Here is a 27,323-nt window from a genome sequence, read left to right as displayed (position 1 = left end):
ACCTACATGCAAGATCATGCATATTTTTGAAAGAATGAGACAATTTCTGGAATAAAAATCATCTTCCCAAGATGATCAATAGTGAAAAAACTCAGGATGCTGCTCTTCCTTTACAATCACCAAAAAAATAAATCCGCAAAAACGGATGCTAATCTACTTTAAAAAGCCTTTCCTCATATTCCCCCAAGACACACTCTAAGCCACATGTACATTTTTTTAGATCTAAAAATCAGTCTAAAATGTAATGTAAGAACTAAAACTGGTTTCTGGAAACCCACCTTGTCTTTGGAAGTAAATCCTGATCCAAACAGAAGCATACATAATAAAACAAACCGCTGGACCTTCAGAATGAGCAAAGCTGAATTCAAGTGATTCTGATAGGGAAGGGAACTCAAGCAACAACTCACCAACACCATCTGCAAATTTCAACCCTGGAACAGAAAGTTGATTTGTGCAACTCCAGGATACTGAGCAGCTTATTTTCTTGCTATTACAACCAATAAGAACCTGAGCACCAGCAGGTTGCTAGGCTCCCTTTCACTTCCCTCACTGATCAGCTCGCAGTTACCATTAGGCATCCAACCACACAAGCACACACACGCACACACAAGCAGACACACGCAGACACACAACTATTTTACTTCAGTGTCCAAATCCAATTAGCCCTTAGTTCCTAAACTTATGACCAGTTAGAAGCTTCTCAGCTTCTCACATACACTTTTTGCTCCAGCAAAGCACCAACTGCAGCACATTTCCAGTAGGCAAAAATAACCCAAGTTTCAAGATCTGTCTCTGTGTGAACTGGACATTGGATTAATTTAGTATTCATTGAAAGTGTTTTGATTAAAAAAAAAAAAAAAACTCTGAATAACAAAACATTTTAATGCAGGAGGAAGAAAAACATCAGAAGTTGACAGTTTTACTCTAAAACTGAGAAAACACAAAAGAAATTCATAAAAATTATGTATCCCACAAGTGTTACAATGAGTCAAGTTCCCACACTGAAAACAATGAAAGGACTGCAGTCATCAGATTCTGCTTCTCAAAAGATTCCTCTCCTTAAAAGATACTGGCCTATGTGTCTGTAATCTGGGCTTCCTAATTACAAGCACATCAGAACAGCCACACACCCAAATATTTCACATTTGAACTAACTACTGCACCTATTTTGAGTGATATTGCAATTAGCTGCCTATTATTGTCTGTAACCTGTACCACAATGCAGATTTGCAGTGAATATAGGCAAACTCGGGCTCCACTCCTCTTACTGACATGACTTCTCTTGACACTCAACCTGTGAGCAGATGTGTCTGAAGTAGGACTCACAAACTCAAAAAACATGATATACTATGGAACACAGCATTACTTTGTCCTCATAAAACCACGTCTACCAATGGAAACTGCTTCCACAAAATCATACAGTGGGACGAAAGGTTACTGAAAGTAGAGCCAAGCATAGAGATCTTCACTAACCCGCAAGATGCTATCTACCAAGCTTTCCTCAGCCTTGAGATGGAGCAAAAAGAGAAGTCAACCCTGAACTCTTGACTCTTTCTTGGTTTACCCTGAGAAAAAATTGATTCACTGCCTTCCATATTCCTCTTAAGGAAAAAAGTCCTTCCAACACAGTTAAAAAATAAAAATAAAAAATGATTAGGTCATCCAACTTCTGGATTCAATTACTCATGACCTCCCTCCAGTACATAAACTATCAGACATTTACTTTAAGTGAAGAACCTGAAATTTCAAATTTTCCATAAAACAAAAAAGAAAGACAAGTCTCTTGAACTGTTGGAAATTCAAACTGAAAATCCTACCACCAAAGACAAACAACCCTTGCTTCTTTCCCTTCTTTTTTGACTGTGCCACTTGCAATGTTCCATTTGCAAGCTGAATGGAGGGGAGGACAATTCATGGCTGCTGTCACTGTTACTAGCTGCATATAAACATGCCAAGTTGAAGAATCATCTTCATACGCTGTCATGGAATAAGTTACAGCTGAATCGAAACTGTTAACACATATGTTGTACACCAAAGCCATGCTTGCCAAACATACAATTTCTTCCAGGTAGCTTACAGCAACAGAAGCAATACACATTTAGGTGGACTGTTTCTTAAATTGTCCTTGCTGAGAAAGGGCAAACTGGATAAAAAAATTCTAGGGGTATCTCTCTCTATATATATTTTTTAAACTGAACCATAGGTTTTTACATATGCTATCAATTCATCATTTGGATTCAGTTTTTAGAATATGACTGCAATGCTACAACTCCTAAAAAAATAAACCACCATTCAAGGCTAAGAACTATACAGAAATCTCTCCCTGAATACTGGCTTGGAAAAAAAAAGAAAAAAGTATCTGAACAGATACTAGAGAGGTAGAACTGTCAATTTTCCTGCCACAGCAATAAAGAACAACTCAGAAGCATCCTAGTTACTAGGATACTACAAGTGCCTGACAGAAGAACTGAATGGTCACACAACACTGGTTTTCAAGAATTGTTAATACTGCCACCTTCATTTGTTCACTGAGCCTGCTGACTTGCTCAAAATAATTATAAAACAAAGCTCTACTGATTCTTATTAAGCAGTTTGCTGCCTTTATCATGCTAAGCAGCTTGTTTCTTTAAACTCTTGTGATATAGCCTGCTATTCATTCAATCCACTGAGTTTCAATGTACATTTACCACGTAAGTGACATCTTTTAATGGAAAATTATATTGGAGATGGTAAGCAATCAGAACAAAACAGCTGTATTTTCCACATAAGGACACTCTCATTTAGGCGTACACAGGCTGTACATGAATGTCTTATGGCAATCAACATAAAGCAGATTAATCACAAAACAGTTCATATTACTATAACTAAACAAATGAATAATGGCAATCTGTACCAGCAACAGCAATTATGAACCACACATTTTGGGCAGCTTTCCTCAGCTAAGCAGCACTAAGCAGCACTAAGCACTAGAGAAATGGAAGTTAAGATTCAAGAGTCCCTAGAGAACCTATAGTCATACCATTTACCTCTTCATTTCCTATCTCACAGCTTAAAGAGTCTCGCAGTGTTGAGACCCATTGCAGATTGCACAGGGTAAGGGCTCAAGATCATGCTGGCCACGACAGCCAGAGAGTCAGATTTTCCAAAGAGTGGACTGCAAATCAGAAGTCAGCCAACACAGGGATACAAACAGTGCATGAATTATAAACACTATCCAGAGAACAGCCTAATACTGCATCTCCACTGTGCTTTGAAAGAGCCTTCAGGAAACCAGACTAGAGGATCAACTCAGTACATAGAAACCATATATAACAAAATACTAAATATATATGCATATATGAATAACGTATTCTGTTAATTCTATTCTGCTTTGAGTGAAAAAATGCATTAAAGCACACACAGTAACGTTTGCACTCAGGTGAAAATGCACGTAATGTTTTTAAATGCACCTTTCTCATTCTTGGTTTCTGGATGAAAACAGAATAACTGCAGTAACATGCCTGTCATGGGGCAAAACACATATGAAAAATCATTTGCAAAAATACAGGAATGGAAGCCTTCCACAACACATTTAGAATGAAGCTAATCTAAAACCAGCAGCTGATGTCACAAATGGCAGCAGGATCCCCAGTTCAGCCAGCAGTCACCTTCTCCGTACATGCAATGAGGTTACAAAGTCATTTTTCTGGAAAGAACGTTATCTTTACAAATCACGTTTACTGAGCATAAAAATCACTCCGGCTCTACAAATCACCGGTCCAACTCTAAACAAAAATAGCTAGCTGGTAAAATAGTGTGTATATAACTGGAATCCATGCTGTAGAAGAGATGAAAGAGTAGAACAAATCAGAGAAATTGGAGGCAAGACTGATGGGTAGCAGAGGGAGGAAGAGGTGGTATGCACCCTGTGCCAGATAGCCAATAGTTGAACTGGTTACACTGCAAAATACAGGTGCTAAAAATTTACGTAGACATGCAAAGACAGTAATGACAAGAACCAATGTCTTAAAGTTAAAGCAAAAGCAGTTCCATTAAAAATAAGACTATTTCCAACCCTTGAGAGAAAAAAAAAAAGGGGAAAAAACTGTAACTTATCCATACTGCCTGCATCTTACTAGATGCAAAATTCGATGGCAATTCTACTGATCCATTCTAACCCTTCAAAAAATGAATAAGAAATAAAAAGCAGCCCAGACTTAACCTCTGGAGAGCAGTTAGAATGGTACTTTTCTATTCCCAGAGGTGGCTGAATTTCAGGGATTCCCACCTAGCAAATGGCACTGGGATAAAGCACAGGCTACACAGAAACTGGCCATTCTAACATATGCTCTCAGAAACACAGAAATGCTTTCTGTCACAAGAATGAACCGTCAGGAGTCCACATTGTATGTTAAAGAAAAGTCATGTCAATGCATAGCTAGAGAGCTATTAATATACCAATAATTAGCCACTGTTTCAAAAGAATGGAAATAAAAAATACCTTTCTCTGATTCTTTAACAAATGCTGATTTACATGTAACTACAAAACTCTACAAACTAGGAAATAAACAATGAAAGTTTGGCAGACTAAGGTAAGAAAGTCACTGAATGAGAATTCATGGAATAAAAACCATGATTCAAGGAAAGATGCAGCTGCAAGATCTGTAAGCAAACAGTCACTCCATCAGCAGACAAATGCCTTCAGATTATGACTTGCTTCCCTCCTTCCAGTTCCTTCTCCCTAAGCAGAACCACGTGTATTTCCCATCAGAGGATTCCCTTTCCCAGAGAAGCTCTTTCTTGGATATACTCTGAAAAGAACTCTTCTCTTTTATGCTGAAACACACTAACCTACTGTCCTGCACTTCTATCCCCTCCTCCCCTCGTTGCTGGCAAGACCATCAGACACAGTGCAAGCTGAATTGACAGCTAGACTAGTTAATTTATTGTTCAAACTGGGATTTTTAACTGTTTCGAAAATGGTTTGAATTATTTATGAGAAAAATCTTCAGGATCACCTTTTTTTTTTTTTCCCAGTATTGCTGCTTCAGCAACTGGAATCAGAGGTTTCACATCCACTGTATGCAGTGAATCAGGGGTTTTGCCCATTGTCTCTAAGGGTTGTTATTTCTTAGGACTTGGAAGAAATCTGCAACCAATACACTCACAGCTCTGACTCCCTCCAAAAACTCCTTTATGCAAGTTAAAAGGTTCTGCTTTGGCTGAGAAAAGAGTTCAAAGGCAAAGGAAGTCCTCTGTCTGCCTTTCTAAAACAAAGGTAGAAATGTGTGTTATGGACACACCACCCTCTACTTAAGTGTAATTGAAATGTAGGTTGGATGGAGTGCCATCCTTCAGCTGTAAAAAAAAAAAAGGATTTTATTTAGAGGAAGCAGAGGGAAGACAAAGAAAAACCAGTGCAATTAAAGGCTCCTGGTTTTTTTTTTTTTGCCTGTTTGTCATTCAAGGAACTCAAACTTGCTCCTTATCCCAGTCCCATCAGAACACACTCCTTTCAGCATCCAACCTGTATTTCAACATTCAATGAACAATATACTTCTTTCTCCTGCAGCCACCAGAAAGATGAGAAGGACAAAAAGACAGGTTACTTCCAGATCTGCTGACTGGAAAAGACACTTGTTTTCTTGGTTTCTTTTTCTTTTCAGTTTTTCAACTGTGACACAAAGAACCTCACTGTGCACTGAAATAAAAAAAAAAAAAAAGTTACTTTCACTGCATAACAGGATATTTGGTGTAAATGTCACTGGATACAAATAATATCTTGACCATCCATTCCTTCAGTGGCACATATTCTTCTAAGCTGTCTATGACAAATGAAAATGAGAAATTTATAGATATCCACTTGTAATTTAAGTCAGTATTCATCCAGTTGATAACAAAACACACTGCCACACTTATTCAGGAATACTCTCAAGAACTGTAGCAATAGCTTTAAAGCACCAAAGAAAACCAGTTGAGAACATCTGCATTTTGTGACTGCAAGCTCAGAAAATTAATATCTTTCCTTTTTCTGGTACAGTTTCAACGAAGGTGGGAAGAGGTGGGCCAGGGAAGTGACAGAAGAAGCTATCAAGAATCCAAAGCAGCTTTTTACAAATTAAAGAAGAAAATCCCCAGCTCGTATCTTTAAAAGCATCCTAAGTTGTTTTCTGTTTGCTTGTTTGTTTTAAGAGAAATACTGCATACACAGCACAGGACAGTAAGATGGACATGACGCATTTAAACTAAGACTGCCTGATGGAAGTTTTCAAGGAACTGTTCTTAATAATGAAAACCTTTTTTCCTGCATTACCCAGAGCAAAAAGACAGAAGGACCTTTTGCTCTGTTTTCAACGAAACAACAGAAGCAGCATTCAAAATTACAATAACAGGCGTGTTCTCACCCACAGCAGGGAGCAGAGCTGTGCTTCTATTACAGAACAAAGCTGAAATGCATGCAGAAGAAGACACTAAGAAACAAAAAGAATGGCCCATCTTCAGAATAGAACAGAATTCTTGTACTAGAAATATAATTCTTGTACTAAAAATGTACTACAAATATAAAATGGAAGAGACCAGCAGAGTCAGGCTCTTCACAAAACCACATTCTGAATGAACTTCCACGGGAGAGGTGAACACTGACACCTACCAAACGCCCCGTGCATGTAATGAACATGCAGTCCTAGAAGCAACCTCACAGAGCACAAGTAACATGTCCTGTGGAATACAAAACCCTTAGAGCTCGAGGTCAGGTTCTGCAAATTGTTCCATGTGGATTTCAGACTGAAGATCTTTTTTGACTATAGCCCCCAGTGGTGCTGTATTTCACGGCAACATACTAGAATCACAGAATGGCCAGGGTTGGAAGGGACCTCAAGGATCATGAATCTCCAACCCCCCTGCCACATGCAGGGCCACCAACCTCCCCATTTAATACCAGACCAGGCTGCCCAGGCCCCATCCAACCTGGCCTTGAACACCTCCAGGGATGGGGCATCCACAACCTCTCTGGGCAGCCTGTTCCAGCACCTCTCTACTCTCTCTGTAAAGAACTTACTAGTTCAGTCAATGGCTGTGCACTGCCAACCTCTTCCCTCATTCTGGGGTCTGGTGCTCCCTAGAACCTGCTACAGTGATCCATGCCCAACAGGACTAGCCAGTCCTTGTGCAAGGCACACTATCGCAGTAATGACAGAAGATGGGAGACCACAGCAGTCTACAGTTAAGATTGGCCTGGGCTGCCACAAAATTTCTGTCAGACTTTTTCTCAGAAATGACGCTGATAAATAGAAATTTTACCACTCCTCAGAGAAACTGCAGAGTGAGGTCTCCCACATCTCAACCTCTCAGACCACCCACATACGTGAGTTGGAAAGGGACACGACGTTCCCATGCTGGTTAGAGCTGGTACTGGGACTTCTCCCCGAAGTAATACTGAGGGCAGTTCAGTCAGTTAGTGCTGGGCTTTGAAAACAAACCCAGGACATAACAGTGGTAAGGGAGTTTGCTGAAAGTAGCAAGTCAAGGAGAAATAAGTAATATATGCAAATAGTAGATAGTTGACAAAAAATAAGGGTGATGAAAGTCAGAAGCAACATACAGCACAGCACAGTACATTGCAGCATCCTCAGCATTCCTCTCCACATCTTCCTGCGATTGTAAATACAAAGAGTAGCAAGTACAGTTATGAAAAGTGTTTCCCAAGCTCTCCTGAAGTCATGCTGGAAGAAAATTTGTGAGCCCACCTTGTTTCCTCATTCAATTAAACATCGAAACGTTGCTCTACATGCAAATGACAAAGTTGGTTAGGATTGCCTTGTTATCAGACTGCAGATCACTTAATCACAGAATGCAATGAAGTTCCTCTCTCAACGTATTTGAGGACTAATATAAATGATGCACTACAAAGGTATATGCTGTACCTGATTGTGGCAGATCATTATATAAAGCAAATAAGACAATATTCTACACTTCCACAGAAGGGTTTGAAACTACAGGTGTCTTGTCCATCAAATAAACAAAGCAGCATTTTCCTGGAAAGAATGAGAAAGAAACCTTTAGAAAAAGCACTCAAAGTAAATTCTTCATCACTCATCAGTCTGCGTTTGAATGCTTGATCATTTCTCTGTGCTGTAATATTTTATGTCTCTTAGGGTTAGCATTCTAATTCACAGCAAACTCAACTAAAGCACGAATCCAAAAGGCTTCTCAAGAAAGTCAGAGAGAATAATTATTGCACAACACACATCAGTAAGTAATTGTTTCGGACACTGTCACTTCACATGCATTACTTCTGCTACGTGAGCCCTGCAGGTCAGAGGGAATTCAAAAGAGAAGTATGAAAAGGCATTACCACGAACACTCAAGTAGAACATCACTTGTCCAAAAGGCAGATAAAAACAGCTGTAGTATTTTGGAACTACAGGATCAATAATTCAAAGATTTAGAAAAACTCTGCTTTATTATTTGCAAGTGGCAGTATTGCCCAAAAAAACTGATGTAAGGTTTTCTTTATATAGCACTTCTCTTGCAGAAGAAACCACAAAAGAACACACACACAAAACAAAACAGAAAAGAGCAAAGGAACAGAAAATCTTAAAAAATCTCAGTATGCCTTGCCTTACAGATGTGAAACTCCAATGCTTTTCAAAAAAAAGGTTTCAGAAGTCTGCCTTGTAAACTACATTTTTACGACACATTCTAAGCATCATTAGTCTGCTCTGTAACTCTTCCCCTTCCTCCCACTTTAATTGAGACCTTTACAAATAAGCTGAATCTGTAACTGAATAGTGGAGGATGGGAGAAGGAAGTGTTTCGGGATGTGGGGAAAGATTTTCTAAAGCAAACGTGATAAGCACACAGTTGGTGTTATAGAAACGTCACCTAATAAACCCCAACTTCAAATGCAGTGCAGCAAAGCACAGCTGCTTCCCCCTTACATCAGCTCTCCCATTCTTTATTCCACATATCAGCTACCCTAGCACGTCTGCCTCAGTTCCCAAAGAGACAAAAGATCTCTTTTGGCACTCAAACACAGCAAACAACTCGGGCTTCTTGGGAAAAGACAGAGGGGGCAGGGTGCAGTAGAATAAACTGTTATGTGGATTAGAGCGTTCCACATGTGCCAGTGTAAGCCCAGCCAAAAGCTGTCGATACCTACTGCCCATCCACAGTGACCTGTGTGAGAATGGTGCAGGGTCCGAGCCCTGGTGCTGTTGGAGGGGCCTCCATAGAGCCAGTATGTCGGCCAGCAGCCTCAGAGGAGGAATGGAAGTGAAAAGCCTTCCTTCAGCCTTGGAGGGAATGCCCGAGGGAGGAGGTGCACTGTTAAGGAACTGTGCAATGCTTGTACTGGTGCCATCTATATTAGGGACAAAGAGAGGCAAAAGGAAAAGGAAGAAAACACTTCAGCTTATAGAGAAATTAAGCAGTGGCTCCTACCGACACAGTATCTGCAGTGAGTGTTGGCTGCAGCAAAATGCGCTCACGCGCTATTTACCCAAGGAACAAACAATGCTGTAGAACTTCACTGCAAAAACCACAGTGCGCTCCAATCCCAAAATACGTTATTTAATACCCAGAGATACATGTCCTAAAGAGGAAAATAAAAAATAATTAAAAAATAAAGCCAAACATCAGTCAGTAAGGGCTCTGTGCTTGCTCTTCTTCTCCAGCCTTCCCTTCAGGCACTCCTGACAAATACTTGTGAGGCAAACTGAAAACCTGCAACTACTTAAGTGTGTTGAACCTGCAGACTAGCACAGGATCCAACAACATCATTACTACAGGAAACTGCTGTACCAATTCTGAACTACTAAGTAGCATGCACTGCTTTATATATCTGACTAACGCTCTCAATTACATCATCATACCCATATTTTAAAACACTTCATACACACTGCCAAAAGGCTATATATGAAGGTAAGTTGACATCTTAAGCCAGAACCAAGCAAAATAGAAAAACAATGACACTTCAATTACTGGCACAAGGATGAGGTGAGACAACATTTCTCTTTTACTGGTGAGGAGAAACACTTGCTCTCGTGTCAGTTTGTCAGATTAATTTTGAGTATAGCTAAATAAATACCACACATCGTCACTTAGAATTTCACACACCAGCACTAATAAAGCAGGTAGTGTCTCAGCACACACATGCGTTACTCCTAATCGGTCCCGTGATTCTACATCATTGATATCCGCTGATCCTGCCCCAATGCCGTTGGAAACAAAACGCAAGCAAAGGTATGGGAGATTAAGGATAATTAAAATAGCATTACATTTCCATAAAGTAAATAGAAAGTGAGTATGGATTCTGAAAAAGTACATTAGAAGTGCCTACAGGAAGGAGAAAGTCTGGACACAAGTCTTCACCTAACACCCACTTCCAACTTCCTTGAAGAATGAAGCCCATCATCAAATTGACAACTTAAAGCACTAAAACACTGACCTTGGTAAAAGAAACAGGAGTTTACCTATTGAATAAATTCATTTTAGGACCACACCTTCTATGATCTGTTCAGACTGGGAAGAACAGCAGAAAGAAATATGGGTGACACACCAATCATTGGTATTGGTCACCCAGAACATTATTGGGTTTGGTTGTTTTTTTTGTTGTCGTTGTTGGGTTTTTTTGGTTGGTTGGAGTTTTTTGTTCTTGTTTTTTCAATAATCCAATAATTTCGTAAATAATCACCCTTTTCTTCAGAGATTATAAGCATTTTCTTTTTCCAACTACATCCCTGTGCAATGCTGTTATTCCTGAAATAACTACTACCATCTTTACAATACAGCATTCACTACTGTGAAGGCACATGCAATACTGAAAGTTTGGGATAAGAATACAGCCCCCACGTATTCGTGTCTGAATTTCACATTATGTAAAGGCAACTTACATGTAAGTAATGCAACAGCAAGTTCATCCATTGCTCTGCCACTACATAATAAACAAACTACTGGCAAGTGGTTGGTAAAAGTTAACACGTCACAGAAAAGGAAAAGAAAACAAAATCTTTAGAGAAAAAGAATGCGGAATAACAGTTCTAACAGTTCAGTGGAGCACAAGTGCTACTTTCACCATTGCTCAGCTCTCATCTAAGCAATTCAACACAGAAGGGATTCCAGCAGAAGGACAAGGCACCACTTTGTTCTCCTCTCCAGGATGCACTCTTCAATAGAGATTAGGAAATCCCAGCATGATGTTGCAGCATTATGAATTGTAACACACAAAGATTGTTGGTAGTTGATGTATTTCATCATTTCCTTTCTAAAGAAGTATATGTCCCAAAATACTGCACAGCACCTAAGAGATCTGTCATCACTTTCAGCACCTTGTCATCACCGGGAAACGTACCTCAATCCTCTCCAGTTCAGCACAGAAATGCTGCTGGATGAAGTTTCAGTAAGCTCTAAGTCCCAGGAGCTCTACGTTTGTCTGTGGCTTTGTTCTATCTCCCTCTAGCAAAATTCTGCCTCCTGCTTCTAAGAACACGATCATCATGATGAGAAAACTAGATAACCACCTCACACCTGTGGACAGAAGAGCCCAAGCTACAGAAAATATCTTTAGCCCATGCTAACTAGGAAGCCCTACATAAATAGCCCTATGCTATTTTTCATTATATCACAAGTAAGCAAACATCACTTTATACACTGATAGAAAATAATATGTGTGTATACATTTAGCATCAACTGCACATTTTCCATCGCTCAGGAAAAAAAAATATCATGGCTGTGCTGTTTAGCAAGCTTCCAATGCACAAAGGAGAAAGGCTATCACAGGTGTTTGCTCAAGCAGGAGCCAGACTGAGCATCAATCCTCGCTCTTAGGCTCCACCGACAAGCCCACAAGGAGGCCACATTACGAACAGCACAGCTGAGGGCCTGCAATGCCCACAGGTTCTCCAGCCGGGTGCCCTGCAGGAAGCACCCGGTGCCCGCAGTGCCCGGCAGCTCCCCGCTCCCTGCGGCGGGGCGGCGATGACATCATGCTGTGCCGGCTGCACACCGCAGCCCTGGTGCAGGGGAGCCCCGCGGGGACCTGCAGCCTCAGCCGGCAGCCGGGGCTGCTGCCGCTCTCCCAACAATGGACGCTTCGGAAGCAGATTGTCTCAAGAGGGCAAGGATTTCAGGTCCTATTTTTTGGCACAAAAATAACAAGAAAAAAAACAAAACAACAGCCACACAAAAAGCCTCACTCCACAATAAGCCTTTCATTCAAAAAAGAAAACCTTGCAGGAAGTACAGTGTTTCAAAGCCTGACCCAGAACCCACTGAAACCAACAGAGGCCCTTTGCATGTATATCAGCGGACACAGGAGGAGACTATAACCTAAAAGATGATTTAGAAAGCATTATCAGTACCACTACTGTGCATTATTAATAACACAACAAACTCAACAAAACGCACTGGAATTCTGGCTAGCTTTTCTGTTGGGACGTTATCAACTTCTTCTCCTTCTCCTCATTCCTCCCTCTTTTTTATTCTTAACCTGCTCCTCAGACACACACAGACCAGCCTCCCACATCACAAAACACACCTCTTATCACCGGCAGCACCATCAGATGGGGCAAAAGTAGAGTGCAAGGTATCTCACACTACACTACTATAAGCTAAAGGTGCAGTCCTTAACAGGGAAAGCAAATACAAAACACCATGCTCCAGCCCTCACAACTGCAGATTCAAACAGAATTACTAAAAAAAGGCACTGATCTCTTTTCCAGATCATTGTTTGATAGCCAGCTCAAAGGAACACCATGTTTTTGCATTCACGTGCCCACTGAGATCAGAGACTACCAGCAAGCGTGCCATGCACTACATTACACAAATAGGCATATAGTAAATGAGTTATGACATTAACATTAGAAACTGTTTTTAATCTAGAAACTTTGCTCACTTATGATTTAATTCAGAAATAACAATGGAATCACCTATATCCTTCAAGGAAGTTACGCTGCATTTTGTTCTATTTCTTACATTGAGTTGCTGGTGTAATTTAAAAGGCCATTAAAGTGCAGACTATTATACTGCAAAGGATCCTCAAACAGCCTGCAGCTACTGTAAAATACAGAGAGATAGAGGTAAGGTCCTGCTCAGCATCAGGAACTGAGGAGAAATCGCCTTTCAAGTCATTAAAAGAAGAAAGTTATCATCACAGCCCAAACTGAGCAGAGTTCATTGTAAGAGATGAGTTCCATAACATACATTTCACCCTACAAGAAACAGGCATTAATTCAGAGGTGCTTTTAAGACAGATGCAAAACAAACGCATATTACAAAACCAAGTTAGTTACACAAATAAACACGATACAATCAAGGTAGTTAAACAACCAACCAACCAGACATATCATCAGTGGTACTGAGCTCACACGTACAACCAAGCACTAAGGCCAAGTTTTCACCAGAGCAATGGTTCACCCTTCTGAACACGCAGCAATCCAACACAATTGCAGTCCGCGTGGCGAGGCCAAGGCTGACCCCAGGCACAGCCACAACAAAGGGCAGATGGGCAGCCCTAAAGCAGGGCTTTGGCACCACGCTGTAGGACACTGTTGGCCCCAACACACACATGTAGCACGTTCTCTAACAAAGCCAGTCGTTCTTAACGCTATTTCTGTTAGGTGCTGCAGAAGGAGAATCTGTATCCCACGTAGAATCAAAAAATAGAACAGAGCAAGTAAAACAACTGTTACTTTCTCCCTAAAATCCAATTCCTCGTTACCAGAGCGCTCCTAGAGCTCAGGTGTCTCACCAAAAGTTGGCGCGTGCCACCACGCTCCGGGAGGAGCGCGGCAGATAGCTGCCGAGGCCGAGACGGTCGCAGATAACAAGTCCTCCCACCCCTCCCCTTGCACCCCTGCTTTCCCCACGCCGTTGGGAAGCGGCACTCAGTCGCGTTTCGCACGAAGTTCCGCACGCTCCCGCGGGCACCGCCGCGTTCCGAGCAACCCCGCGGCACCCCGGGGCACCGCCACCCGGACCGGGGAGCGCCCAAACCGGAGCCCCGCGCCGGCCCCCGCCCCGTGCCGCTGCCCCCGCCGTGCCCGGGGCCGCGCGACGCAGCACTGAGGGCCGCGGGTGGAGAACGGCGGGGCGGCCGCCCGCCGGCTGCGTCTCGGTAACGGCCACCGCCCCCCGCCAGCGGTCACTCACCGGAGAGCTCGTCCGGCTCCAGACCGGTCTCGGTGTCCAGCCCGCAGATCACGAAGTAGTCGGCGAAGCGGCCGGGTGCCGAGGAGCCGCCCCCGCTGCCGCCGCTCATGCTGGAGCCCAAGGGGTGCGCGGGGCTCAGGGGCTGCGGGGCCGAGCGGCGGCGGGCGGCGGGGCTGCGCCAGCTGCGCCAGCTGCGGCGGCCGCCTCCATGATGGAGCGGAGCGGGCAGCGCCGCGCGGCATTGTGGGTACGGCCCCCAGCTGTTCCCGGGGGGGGGCGGCGCGGGCCGAGGGACCGCAATGCTGCGCCTGCGCACTGCGCTCAGGGGTGACGTCATGCTGCTGGGCCCGGAGGGGCGGGGGGAGCGGGTTGGGGTGCGAGGCGCGCGGCGGTGCCCTAAGGGATGGCGCTGTGAGGGGTGGGTAATGTGAGTCACAGCGCCGGGGGACGGCGGCTGAGCGGCTGTTGGGAAAGCTCTCTGCAGGCACCAGGGCCGTATTGTTTTCTGCTGCCACAGACATAACTGCTAACAGTTGCGTTTGCACAGCTGAGTGCAAGAAATCTGCCCCACAAACATTTCCTGAGGAACAGGGGACAAAGAACGAGAATGATTCAGGCCGAGGGACGCGCCACGCGTACCGTGCTATGCGATGAGAGCATGTCTTAACGCGGAGGGACCTGGGATCGCCTCACCGCGCTAAAATTAGCGGAGCGGCTCCCCTTCCTCTCCTCACGTCACCCGGTTCTCCGGCGGTGCCTTTCACATCACGCGTCTCCCCTGTGTTCTCTTCACTTTCCCCTCAGCACGGCTTATAAGAGGAGAAAACATTTGCCAGTCTTTTAGGATTATTATCTTTAAGATGACATCCATAATGCTGAATTAATCGAGTTAACAGCCTGACACGCGCGTGAAACTGCACGGTTGAGGCCACACTGCAAAGACACAGCGAGTTCTTAATGCTATGTGGGCATCAGAGACAACAGTAAGACGGCTCTGTCAGCCTCCGCAGCGATTTGCAGCACAATTAAGTGGGCTCTTAAGCCATCTTTCCCAGAGAACTGCAGAGAGCTTTTCCATCCTTCTGGGAAACAGGAAAAGCCGTGAGAAGAACTGGTATTATTAGGATTCGCTTGATTAAAACTGTATAGGCCACAGAATGGGTTATCAATGAATGAAAGTATTGCTAAGGTTTGACTGACAGCTCTGACAGTTCAATTTTAAACCACTAGTGAGCCTAGGGGAGAGATTTCAATAAAGATAGAAAGATAATTAGATGCAGTAATAGGAAGTCTCAACTCCACAACGATCACATACATTCAGACTACACTGAGCATGCCTTGTGGTTTGAAGAAGACAGCAACGAGAACGGAACTAGCTAAATCTGCTTGCTCCTCTTCTGCTACATTTGCTAGGCATTTTATGCACATTTTACTTCTTGGTCTGCTTTTGACCTGACAAAGGACTCAGTGTTCAGAATGTGATAAGCTTCATTTCTGTAGTTTAACTCTTAGTGTTCGTGTGTCTGCTTTTGCTTTGCAGGAATTTCAAACTGTGAATTTCATAGTGGAAAGGCAGAGGCTGTGTTACCAGAGCTGCTCTCATCGTGGGAGGATGCTCGACTCCTTGTTGCAGTGGTGAACCTATCCCGGGCTGGGATCCGTAAGGATATACCATTTATTTTCACCTTGAAGAGACAGTTTTGAGCAAGCTGGGCACTGATGTGCTGGAACATGTCCAAAGCTGTTAAAGTCTAGTGAAGAAGGCTTACAAGGAGCAGCTGAAGGAACTGAGGTTATTTAGCCTAGAGAAAAAGAGGCTCAGTGGAGTCCTTATCACTCTCTACAACTACATCAAAGGAGGCTGTAAGTAAGGTGGTGGGTCAGCCTCTTCTCCCAAACTACAGGACAAGAAGAAAATGACCTTGAGTTCATGCCAGGAGAGGTTTGGATTGAACATCAGGAAAAAAATAATAATAATCAGGAAACGGTTGTGAAGCATTGGAACAGGCCGCCCAGGGAAGAAGTTGAGACACTGTCCCTGGAGATATTTAGAATATGTGTAGATGTAGTACTCAGAAGCATGGTTTAGTAGTAGGCAGTGCTAGAAAACTGAGGAAGTGCCACAAGTATTTTTGTGTTTGTTTTGTCAAATAGAGTGAAATAGGGAAATAAAATATGTTCCTGCCCACACCACGTGCTCCAGCTACATATTTAGGAGATTTAGCTAGTAAAGGTAGATAGGCCAGAAAGTAGGCAAATTGCTGGAAATGCAGTTGAATAGTATTTAACTGAGCCCACACCTTGCTATACAACATGGTAAAGGACAGAAAATTATTTTTAAAAAGGAGAGTCTCAAACTAAGAAATTCAGATTTGCTTTGAATAGATACAAGAAAGGAACAGGGAAGCAGCTGCAAGAATTTGAATCAATAAAAGGTTAATTGATCAAAAGTCACTGTAATTTTTGCTATGAAAGGCTCATTTATAATTTGCCAGATAAGCTCTCTGTTTTCTTAATCTTTCTTAATTCTAGGCATTTCCTGGATGCATTCAAACAGCTAGAGCTGTCTTCTCATTTTGTCAGTGACAACCTCTTTCCTACTGCATCTTCCTGATTATTTCATTTCTGACATTTTGTTTGCCTAGAGAACACAGTGTCTGTAACACTTAATTCAAAGGCTAGTAGCTTTCATTCCTCAAAGGCTAGCAGCTTTCATTTCTCAGTCTTCTTGACCCATGTTCCCAACACAAGGAACACCTAAAACACAAACATTTTTCCTGAACTCTGCAAACTGACTGATGTCCTCAAGTGAGGCAACACTCTCAATTACACTGAAAATTTTTGAAAGTGTTCTGCATGACACTAAATTAAGTGTCTTAAATCTGTGGAAATTTTATTTACCAGAGAATCACAATAACATATTAGCAAGTAGGAAGTGATTTAAAAGATTCACTGCCTTTGGCAAGACTATTGCTGTTGGCTCAGTTGCTGCTTTCAAACAAAGGCAAAGGCTGAGATTTTCAAGCTCAAGCCTTAAGTCGTAAGGACAAAAAAAGCAAGTTATTTTAAGGAGAAAGAATGTGAACATAACTTGGTTACTCTTCTAGTTAACTTGGACTTACTTTGCCAACAATCATGATTATTGGAGGAGTTTGTTTAATAAGCAGTTAAAAAGGGAAATTACTGTTTCACTAAACTCTTCTCAGAGAAATGTTAAGTCTAAAATAGAGCACCAGCTCTCTTTCTCCCAAGATGAGGTAAGCTCAAAAAGATAAAGGTACTCATCTTTTGCATCAGCAGTACTTCACACGACAGAATAACATTAATTTCTCATAGCAAGTTATAAAGTTAGAATACCTGTTCAAACTCCTCAGTAAAATCAAATCATAACCTATGCATTAATAAGGGAAGTACATCAGATCAGATTTGCTAGATATTTTAGACGTCTTTTCAGTTTAATCAACAGTTCTGTTTATAAAACTGACTTCACGTGGTGTCTTCTAACAGTTGTACCTGTTCAAGTCATGTTTGTTAAACTCAGTAGGCAAGAAAAACAAACACTTACTCCAATGTTATTACCCAGGAAACAGCTCAGGTAGAAGGAGGCCCACTGTCTCTTCACAGCGCACTGGTCAATGCAGCGCTTGAGTGCTCCCCAAGGGATGAATTATTGCTTCCTGTAATAACTGTAGCTTTCTGTACCCGCAGTACCTGCTGGGTATTTCTGTCTTTGGGCAGCTGCTACCTCAAGATCAATCTTCTGTACGATTGAAAAAAGAAAAAACAAAAACCTCCATAAAACAGACATAACATTAAGGGAAGGTGAATGAAGCTATAACAACTTCAGCATGTTAATCTCCCACCAGGATTTAACAGCAGAAAAACTAAATTACGTAAATGCTTCTATTTGAGGAGATGAAATGAGCTAAACTGCCTTATACTGCAAAGTATAAAAACCTTCAAAGATTATTGTTGTACATAAAGAAATAACGTCCAGTCAGAAGGAAGTGAAGTTTATCCAGGTGTTCTGAAATAAAGATACAAATGGAATGAATCCCATCCACAGACATGATCATCAGTTCAGTTTAATTTTTAAAGTCATTAGAAAAATACCACTTCAAAAGAATTCACCCCTTTTAAATAGATTAATTAAAAATTTAGATTAGTGGAAAGTTCAGCATATTTCATCATACTCAAAAAATACAATATTTGAAATTTAATATAATAGCTTTATTATCAAAAGGCAAGAAGCATTTAGTAAGGATGTCATGCAGGTATAATTTACATAAAATTCCAGAAGATAAACATGTCAAAGACAGGTCACCTCTAATTTTTCATAGTTTAACTCAACTATCCCTTCCTGATTTGCCAGTTTACTTCTGGTAGATGCTATGGCTATCTTTCGGACTACTGGCTGGATTCCACAAAGACTGGGATGGTACCTTATTCCACAACACAGCACTTCTCTGCCTTTTCACAACTACTTCAGTAGTCCTCATAGGATAGGGAACTGCCTGAGCATTGGAAGCTGAAGATAAACATGGAAGGCGTAGGTTAAAAAAAAAAAAAAAAAGCGCTAAGGTTTTGCAAAAGGAAATAACCTTATTTTCATCCTTTTTAAGGTTTTAAGGCTTTTAGCCACTGTGTTGGGATCTTTGCCTACAGCTGAAAAAGGTTTTTCAGTACTGTAGCCTGATCCCATCTACACAGTGAAACATAACTCAATAAAAGTGCCAAGTGATAGCATGATTCATACAAAATGAAGTTAATTCCTTCTTTAGTGTCAAGGTTCCACCAAAACATTAATTTTACATAGTGTTGAAGGAATTCTACAACAGCATCTGTTAATGACAAAAATTGAGGCAATTTCAAAAAAGCCACTGGGCAACATGTAATTTATTCTGAGTTAAGCTGCATGAAAAATTAACTCTGCAGATGAATGGGCTGTAAATCTACAGCTATTTCACACTCAGTAGTCCAGTGGGCACTTGGCTCACAACAGCTACTATTTATTATGGAACAAATCCTCTAGGTAGATGAGCTCTGAGATTAGAATCACAGCAATTAAAAAAAAAATCATTAAGCTTTAAATGACAACGAAGTATACTTTTAGAGTAAATTCTAAATAAGAAAACAACTCCTGAAGCTAAGTGCTTACAATAAATTTGTAAACAGAAGTTACCTATATAAAACCCAGATTTAAATAAAAGACAGAAATAATTCATCAGTATTTACTATATATTTACACATAATACTGCAATAAAACTGAGTCAATCAACATTATGTTAAAAAAGAAAAAGATTCTTTAAAGAGGTACAGTACCTTTCACATTATCCCATTTATGGAACTATTCTCTTACAAGTCAAATGATCTATTGTATGATGAGTTAACATGAGGACATAGACAAGTCAATCCTTGAACTAAAGCATATGCTAACATGCCAACTCGTGTTTCAGCAAGGTACTTCAGGGGCAGAAACTTAAAGCATATAAGCAGCACTGGTTACAGTAGGATAAACTTAAACACGCACCCAAGTTCCTTGCTGACCAGGGCCTCATTTTACAGGATTCCACTGACAATACAACAGACTACAACAGTTATAACCATACGAGGCGAGGTACCACATACCTTATTTAGTGAATAGTTATATGCATATTTTTAAAGATAAACTGTAGTTGGTTGTCCATTGGCAGTTACCGACTGCCAGAAAGTGGAATCATCCTTCTGATCTCACGTATGTTCACCAAATTCTGTTACTTGATGCTTTGAGAGTATTTGGAACCAGCTATTTTATAAGAACTGCACCAAGTTATGTAGCTGATGCTCCTAGCCAATTGAGCTACAATGAAAAATTGTATATTCTTTGTATAATGCTTGAGAAACGTAATACACTAAACTTATACATCCTTAATTCACTTGAAATTAAAGTTTTATATAAATATGATCACTTTCTTGAATTTACAGGATAAATGTATGCAAGTGAAACATTGGCAAGATGAACATTAAGAAAGTTACATTAGAACATCAGCTGGGCACAGTAAGAGTTCTAGCTTGCTCTCTTACATTCCCTCCCAAAGAAAAAAATTAGAATATGAGACAGAATGATCTGACTCTCTGCCTTTGTTAATCCAGTTAGTAAAGCAGATGTAGGTTCAAGTATTTAAATCCATACAGCACTAATAGAAGTAAACAATCAGGATGAATGTATTATCGTAGTTACATTACACAACTATTCAGAAAAAATAACTTTGAGTGAGCACCGTTATTGTATTATGCTATTATTTTGGAATTCCAGAAAGAAAAAAATGTTGATGAGAAGTGTGCTCAGATCAGATCACATTCAAGGCTACAGAAATGTTGACAATGTTACAAAATCTGAGCAAATAATTAAGGGATTTCTTTTTTCTTGCAAGTTTTAGAAAGCAATCTGTAGCTCATGTCTACAGTACAACATTTGCTCTGCATGTTATCAGAGCAAAACATGTTTTCAGTTCCCTCATCCTGAGGGCCACACATAATCCTCACTCCCCAAAGCAGAACACTGATGGTTTGGTTTAAAACTGTCCGCAGTACATTTCTGAACACAGTTCTCCCAGGCCACGTGTTCATCAAATGTGTCTTCAAATTCCTACCATCACAAGCTTCCCTTTAAAACGCTTACGAGCCAATAGAAAAGCAAATATACAAATATCAGAAGTGCCAATCCTGAGATGAAACATGGGAAATTTGGGTCCAGTTTGATCATTACTCAAACTTCTGTTTCAGTTTCTTCTGGAAGAGAGCTGGTAGGATGGAGAGGATGGCTAGAATCATGAGAACAAAAAGAGAGTTCCAGGAAACAGCTTCCCCTGCTGTTGTAAGTTGGTATAGTGTTGTTCCTGCCTTAATGGCTACAAAAGATGGGGGTGCCACACCTGGAAGGAGAAAGTAGAAGGTAGGATAAATAAGAAAGAAAAAGCAGCTTTGTGGAGAAAAAAAAATTCATAAATTAGTCATCCAACCTTTAACATCAAAACCTCAGACTTCGCTTTTTTTTTTTAAAGAGCAGTACCTACAAATATAAAATTCAAAGACAATTCCATATCAAAATCTGTTCTGCCGTTTTTAATACTACTTAATGCCAATTAAAGCACTGAAGACAATATATATAAATATATATCTATGCTAGACTGTGCAGATTCCAAGGTGTCTCTATCAATCAGTTTTAGTTACAGTCATAGAAGAAGTTTGTAAGTTGTTTTCTAACTCAATTAAAGACAAAACTACATGCTTAGCACTACGTTTGTTATGAATTCACTCTTAGGAAGACATACTATGATAAACAAAACACATACAAAGGAGAGGAACAATTCCTGAGATTAAAGTCACATATATCCTCACATGAGCACGCTGAAGTAGAACACCACAAATTACTACTAGAGAAGTTTTTACACAATGTACATTTCCTTAAGTAATCAGCCTGGGTTTGTAATACCTCATCTGTTACATTGGATTAAACTTGAAGACTAAAGTCTTCTGACGGTATAAGCTCCACCCATCAAAGAAATGTAACAATATCCTCGTGTAATCTTTCAGCTGTCCAGTAGGTGGTGATCTCCACTGGACAAAGCAGAAAGAAAAGCAAATAAAGTTCCTTCTGGTAACCCAAAGTGTAATTCACTAGTCAGAATTCTTACCTAGAAAAGTGCCAATGAAAAATACTTTTAATGGCACATTTATTACAGGAGATGTTATATTGATAAACCAATTAGGAAGAAATGGCGTTATTCTCAAAAATATTATGTAGTTAATGAGGTGTTCTCTGTGACGCTCAACCTAAGAACAAAAAAGGAAAAAAATCAATTAAGTCTATGCATCAAAAATAAATCAATGATTTTACTATTAAGGACTTAAGATGTTTTGTGCAACTTTTGCAGAAATTCAGAAGTTGCAAACAGATCAGTTAAAAGATGACTCAAGAGTCAGTCATTGTTGAATCACTATTACAAAGTACCATAGTTTGTCTGGAAATACCAGTCCACGCTAAAGCATGGTGATGGTGTGGCTGAATCAGCTCACAAGTAATTCAGCACAGCAGCAGGCCTAATTCTAACATTAGCTCAGCAACCTTTCCCTAATTGCAGTCCAATCAACACTACCATCTTGTCATCCTGCTCCTCAAGACTCTGCAGAACTAGCAATGAAGTTTGTTCCTCATCACATTCTGTCCTAAACTGTAGTCAAACCTGAAAAACAGCTGTATTCCTCCTAGCCTGAAAGCTTACTCTGGCCATGGGTCTGAAGTTCATCAGAAAGCTGGTGCCAGAAGTCTTAAAGCCTGTTTGCCCTTTCTTTGTAAAGCCTAGGATTAACACCACCCAGGAGCAACTATAATAGTCTATATTTTACTTGCAGTCCATTACATCATCCTCAAGTCTATCCCAGCTCCTTGTACCAGGGTTACATCAAAGCCTCTTCTGCTCCCAGACTGGCTGTAGCATACCATCCAGGAAGTAACAGCACGCTGTCAGAAAGGGATCAGGAATCCATTCCTTGTAGGTGTATGAGCACAATATCCTCTTATCTTCCATCCTATTCTACATGTTTGTTGTTTTTTTTTTTTTTTTTTTTAATCAGAAGACTCAGTCTATCTAGGAACTTTACCTGTTCTGACCACTTCACTGCTTTTTCCGTTAAGTATTTGTATACAACAGGTCGTCCCACTAAGTATGAAAGCATGTAGCAGAACGAAGCTCCAAGTCCTGAACACTGAAAAAAAAAAAAACAACACAAAAACCAACTTATTGGCAGAAAAGCTCTGATTAATATTAGCCCTGTGTCCCTACAATACTGTCTGGATATAGGCTCCTTCTATGCAGTCCTTTACTAATGAGGAAGAGCTCTGTGCTCCTGTTCCCTAAGAATTCTGTTGACACAAGACAGTTCCTTTAATTCCAAGGCATTTTTATCAATATTGACACAAAGTAGCCAATGTTGATTACTTATCAGTTATTATTGAGTGTTTCTGTACTTTCAAGACTCTGAACAATGAAAGCTCTGCAGAAAAAAAGGGCATAATAGCATTTAAAAGAGATTCAAACTTGATAATTCATCACCTTAGTCCTCCCTATACCTATTCATTTACGCAGTTCTTAATTACTAAGGCTCACTATGGCATTTCTGAAGACTGTCAGTTTCCTAAGTTAAACTTCTGGAGTAACTAAGCCAATTTAAGAAAAAGTACGTTTTGCAGCACATGAATAAGAATGCAGTACTTAAGTTCTGGAATTACAGGCACATTCGGTGGACGCTAAACATTCGAAGCAAAGGCAATTCTCCAGCTAGTTAAACACTCATTGCCTCCATTATTAATAAAACTTGGACAAATAGTTGTTTGGATCATCATCCTGTGCTGCAGTGAGTTTTATATCCTTCTTAACAAAGCTTAACGAGAACTCATTTAATTCCTGAAGACTCACATATTTATTCAGCCTGTTTTCAAACAGGAAGCTGTTAGGAAAAAAAAAAAAAAAAAAAGGATAAAAACATATACCCTTACAGACTGTTTTCCATACTTACCAGACAAACAAGAAATAAGGCCAGTGGAAAGGGATAAAGAAATCCCGACAGGATACTAAGAAATATAGACCCAGGGATAGCAAATGTTTGCAAGCTGGATGCATCTTAGTTAAGGAAGTCTGTTTACTGTTAATTTCATAACAAGTCAGCATATATGCCACAATCCAGAAAAGCCTAAGTACATATAAATACGTATGGCCTCAAAAGATCTTTGTATCAAAATATTTTTGCAGAGTAGCACAAAACAGCCCAAGCAAAGGAATAGATACATCACTGACAGGTACAAAAATAAGTCAATAAATGAATAAAAGATATAGTACACTTCTCTTCATCTCTGTATCACCTTTGACACTGGAGCTTTACTGTAAGATAACAGGAAACACAGTTGTGATTTTACATTGTTGACTAACGATAAGCAGATTCCAGCCACTCTGAAGAGGTCACAGAGACCTACATCTACTACAAGTTTCTTGGAACTGAACAAAATTCTAAAAAGTCAAAGAGCATTCCTTTATATCAAGTCCATTACAGACAACACAGCTTTTTCTAAGTGTCAAGGTTCTGAGATGATCGTAGCAAGCTTATCAACTAAACAATCTGTCACTGAGACAGCCACATCAGCTGCTACCATATTCAATAAAAGGCCAAATCTGTTCTACTTTATTTATTGACTACATTTTGGCTTTCTTCAAATATAATCTATTATCTGAGAACTAATCTTAAAAGGAATGGGCTAGAGGATAATTAGTACCGACACATTCAATGTTGATTTTTCTCAGTTACAGAAACCCTACTGCAACAGGTCCTCTATAAAGCTTTTCAGCCTTCTTGAAGTTATTAACCTTAAGTTAAGTGTTCCAGTTAAGAGTGTGTTTAATGATTAATACATTCAGCACTTGGGGAAAAAATGTTAACACAACAGATAGCCTTTGTGTCTCTCTAGGAGAAAGTAATCTAGATCTCTAAAATGAAGAAATCCATTTTTGTGGTTTTTGTTGGGAGTTTTGTTTTATTTTAATGCTCACTGCACAGATAAAAGGCAACTTTAAAATGAGAATTCTTTCTTTTAGAAATGATTTAAGAACTTCTGCAACTCTTAGGCAACATTTTTTATGTCGAAAGAAGACAAATTCAGGCATTTCTATCCGGCAATTTAGTTTGTTTTTAAAGACAGCGTATCACTGAAGTAAGACCAAGACTCCTGCAAGTTAAAGTACTGTCCACAATAGATAAAGTACAGATGAAGCTGAAAGCAAATCTTAATCAAATTACACACGTATTCATATGTAGTAAATAGTACATGTTGTTCTTTGTACTTACTCCTTTCTTACAATCTAATAAGCATAGTGAAACATATACATGTAAGGTTTTTGTTTGCTTTCAAAAGTTCAAAGGTTCTGGAACTTGTTCTATTAACATACCTTCAAGTATTATCCTCCTTCTCTCTACATCAAGAAGTTTATAGGCAAATTTGTATTTTTCATTTCTTTCTCAGAGAGAAAAAAAAATATTTTCATATCAGAGAAAGGATACAAAACATATGTGGCAAAATAAGCCACTAATACTTGAACATAAAATGTGTCCTTGTATTTGGACAGGACTTTTCCCAAGGCCTTTGCATCATCCATATCTCTAGGAATCTTTATACATTTTCCTTCTTCTCTGGAAAAAAAGAAAGCAGGAATGGTATGAGATATATTTAAACAATATAATGAAATTCCTGTTGAATACATTATAATTAAATACGTAAGATCACTGAACTATAACCTCCACAAACAAGACGCATCACTACTTTTGTGGTAAGATTCTTACATGAACCTGTCTATTTATGCTTTCTTGAATTAGAGAAATCCTCCATTTCAAATATTTGTTGGCCATATTTTCTACTCATTACAATACCTCATTTTATTTCTAGCATTATTTTCTTTACCAAGTACTGATAAAAAATAAATCATCACTCCAACCTGACCTTAGACAACTGAACAGCAGTCAGCATTTCAGCCAAAACCAACTGTAACTGCCTTAATGCTAAGGCCACAACATTTGAAGTGCAGTAACAGCAGCAGAGGGTCACCTCACAACCAAACAAAGCTTTAAGAGTGAAATCTTATGTCACACCTTAATCTGGTGCAACCCTGGGCAGCACAGTTAAGTGTCCTCTCTTCCTCTTTATCAGACTTAGTGATTGGACTGTTGAAACTGAACTTGTTGAGCAAGTTAATCACACAGAAAATTAACTACCAAAGAAAAAAAGAAAGTTGTAAGACAAGCAGGCTTCTATCTTGCCAAACTATTTACAGCCCTAGCCAAGCATGTTTTTTATCTCAGCTGAAGAAGGTTAACAACAGAGATGCCATTGCTAAAGGGACAAGTGGTAACTTTCTAAAGTGTGCAAACTCAACCGTGCAACAGAAACCCTAGGTCAAGCACAACTCCTCTGCGTTCAAAGAGATCCTGCCGATCACTGTGTATTCCAGTAATACATTCTGTATTCTGACATTCTAAATCATACATTCAAATTCCCTTTAAAAAAATTTAAAGTGCTATAATTAACTTACAACAGTTTAAATGCCACTTAATCACACATGGGCTCCTTCACAATTTGATACCGACTGAAAAACAGGGAACTTTTCTTTCCTGGCATACTTACTCACTGAGTTGTGGGAAATTTTTATATACCAGAAACATAAGGAAAGCAGCTATTGTGAAGACGGAGACCAAAATCAGAAGGGACGTTCGAGCCGATCCACCTTCTGCCTGAGCTTTTCCTGGAATTAGACACAAAGTTAATAGTTATTATTTAAATCCAGCAGTTAGGCTTTGAGGAAGCGTCAAGGCAAGCACCCGGCCCGCCGCCGTTTCAAAACGCACAGGCAGGATGACGGAACACGAGGAAGCAGAGCCGGCCGGGTGAGCCCGCAGCCGTGCCCGGCTCGGAGCTGGGCGCAGCCACCCGCGCGCCGCGAGGTCAGGCTGACCCGCCGAGGCCGAGGCGCCGCGCCCACCCGGCCCGCTCGCCCCACCTTCACCGGGTGAACGGCAACGGCGAGAACGAGAAACCGGCACGCAAACAGCACCTTCTGCCGCCGTAACCGCTCACGCTTCCCCTCGGAACGCTGAACAACACGCGCTCCCCACCGCCGCACCCGCCGGCCCGCTAGTGCCCCAGCGTTCCCGCTGCCCGGCCGGCAGGCGCGCACCGCCACCCTGGGCCGCGCTCGGCTGCGCGCCCGTCCACCTGACCTTCCAGCAGCCGTTGGTGCCGGGCGCTTTCCGCCGCCGCTCGCCTCTGCGCCATGGCTCCGCGCTCCTCGCGCCCGGCAGATCGGGCCCGGCGCAGGCCTCGCCGCCAACCAGGGAGCGGGAGGAAGAAGGCGGGCCCGGGCCGCTCCTCCTCACCCCACCGGGTCGCGCTCCCGCCTCACCGCCGCACGGCGCATGCGCTACCTGGGAAGCGCGGAGCGGGGCGCGGCGTGGCGCACTTCTGCGCCGTGTAGTGGGGAGCGCGTGTGGTTGGGCAAAGCGGGAAGTACCGTAATGCCGCCTTGAGGGGAGACGCGGGCGGGCACACAAAGAGGTCGCCTTTGTTGTTACAACGTACAAAAAACACGAGTGTAGCCGCGCAAGCGTCTCCAGGA

General features: G+C 41.1%; 2 protein-coding genes across 4 annotated transcripts in view; both read right to left on the bottom strand.

Moving 5' to 3' along the window:
• DENND5A (DENN domain containing 5A) overlaps positions 1-14,403 on the bottom strand; it is a 62,014-nt gene extending 47,611 nt beyond the window's left edge. For 2 of the 3 annotated variants that reach the window (XM_085224161.1, XM_085224159.1), the window contains exon 1: positions 14,128-14,403. In XM_085224161.1, the coding sequence (XP_085080287.1) occupies positions 14,128-14,236 (109 nt within the window). In that variant the 5' untranslated portion in view covers positions 14,237-14,403. The remainder of the gene's footprint in view (positions 1-14,127) is intronic. The other variant, XM_085224160.1, reaches the window with a different exon arrangement.
• A 3,932-nt stretch (positions 14,404-18,335) lies between these two features.
• On the bottom strand, positions 18,336-27,113 carry TMEM41B (transmembrane protein 41B). Its single transcript, XM_085224158.1, has 7 exons — positions 26,929-27,113; positions 26,336-26,453; positions 25,219-25,347; positions 23,686-23,779; positions 22,771-22,875; positions 21,804-21,942; positions 18,336-21,041 (listed from the first exon to the last, which is right to left on the bottom strand). The coding sequence occupies exons 1-7, from the start codon at positions 26,981-26,983 to the stop codon at positions 20,872-20,874; spliced, it is 810 nt and encodes a 269-aa protein (XP_085080284.1). The 5' UTR covers positions 26,984-27,113; the 3' UTR covers positions 18,336-20,871.
• Between the last annotated feature and the right edge of the window lie 210 nt (positions 27,114-27,323).

This window comes from Meleagris gallopavo, chromosome 5 (genome assembly GCF_905368555.1).
Source record: "Meleagris gallopavo chromosome 5, MGAL_WU_HG_1.1, whole genome shotgun sequence".
In the NCBI taxonomy this organism is placed as follows: Eukaryota; Metazoa; Chordata; class Aves; order Galliformes; family Phasianidae; genus Meleagris; species Meleagris gallopavo.
This window is presented reverse-complemented; position numbering and strand designations above follow the sequence as displayed.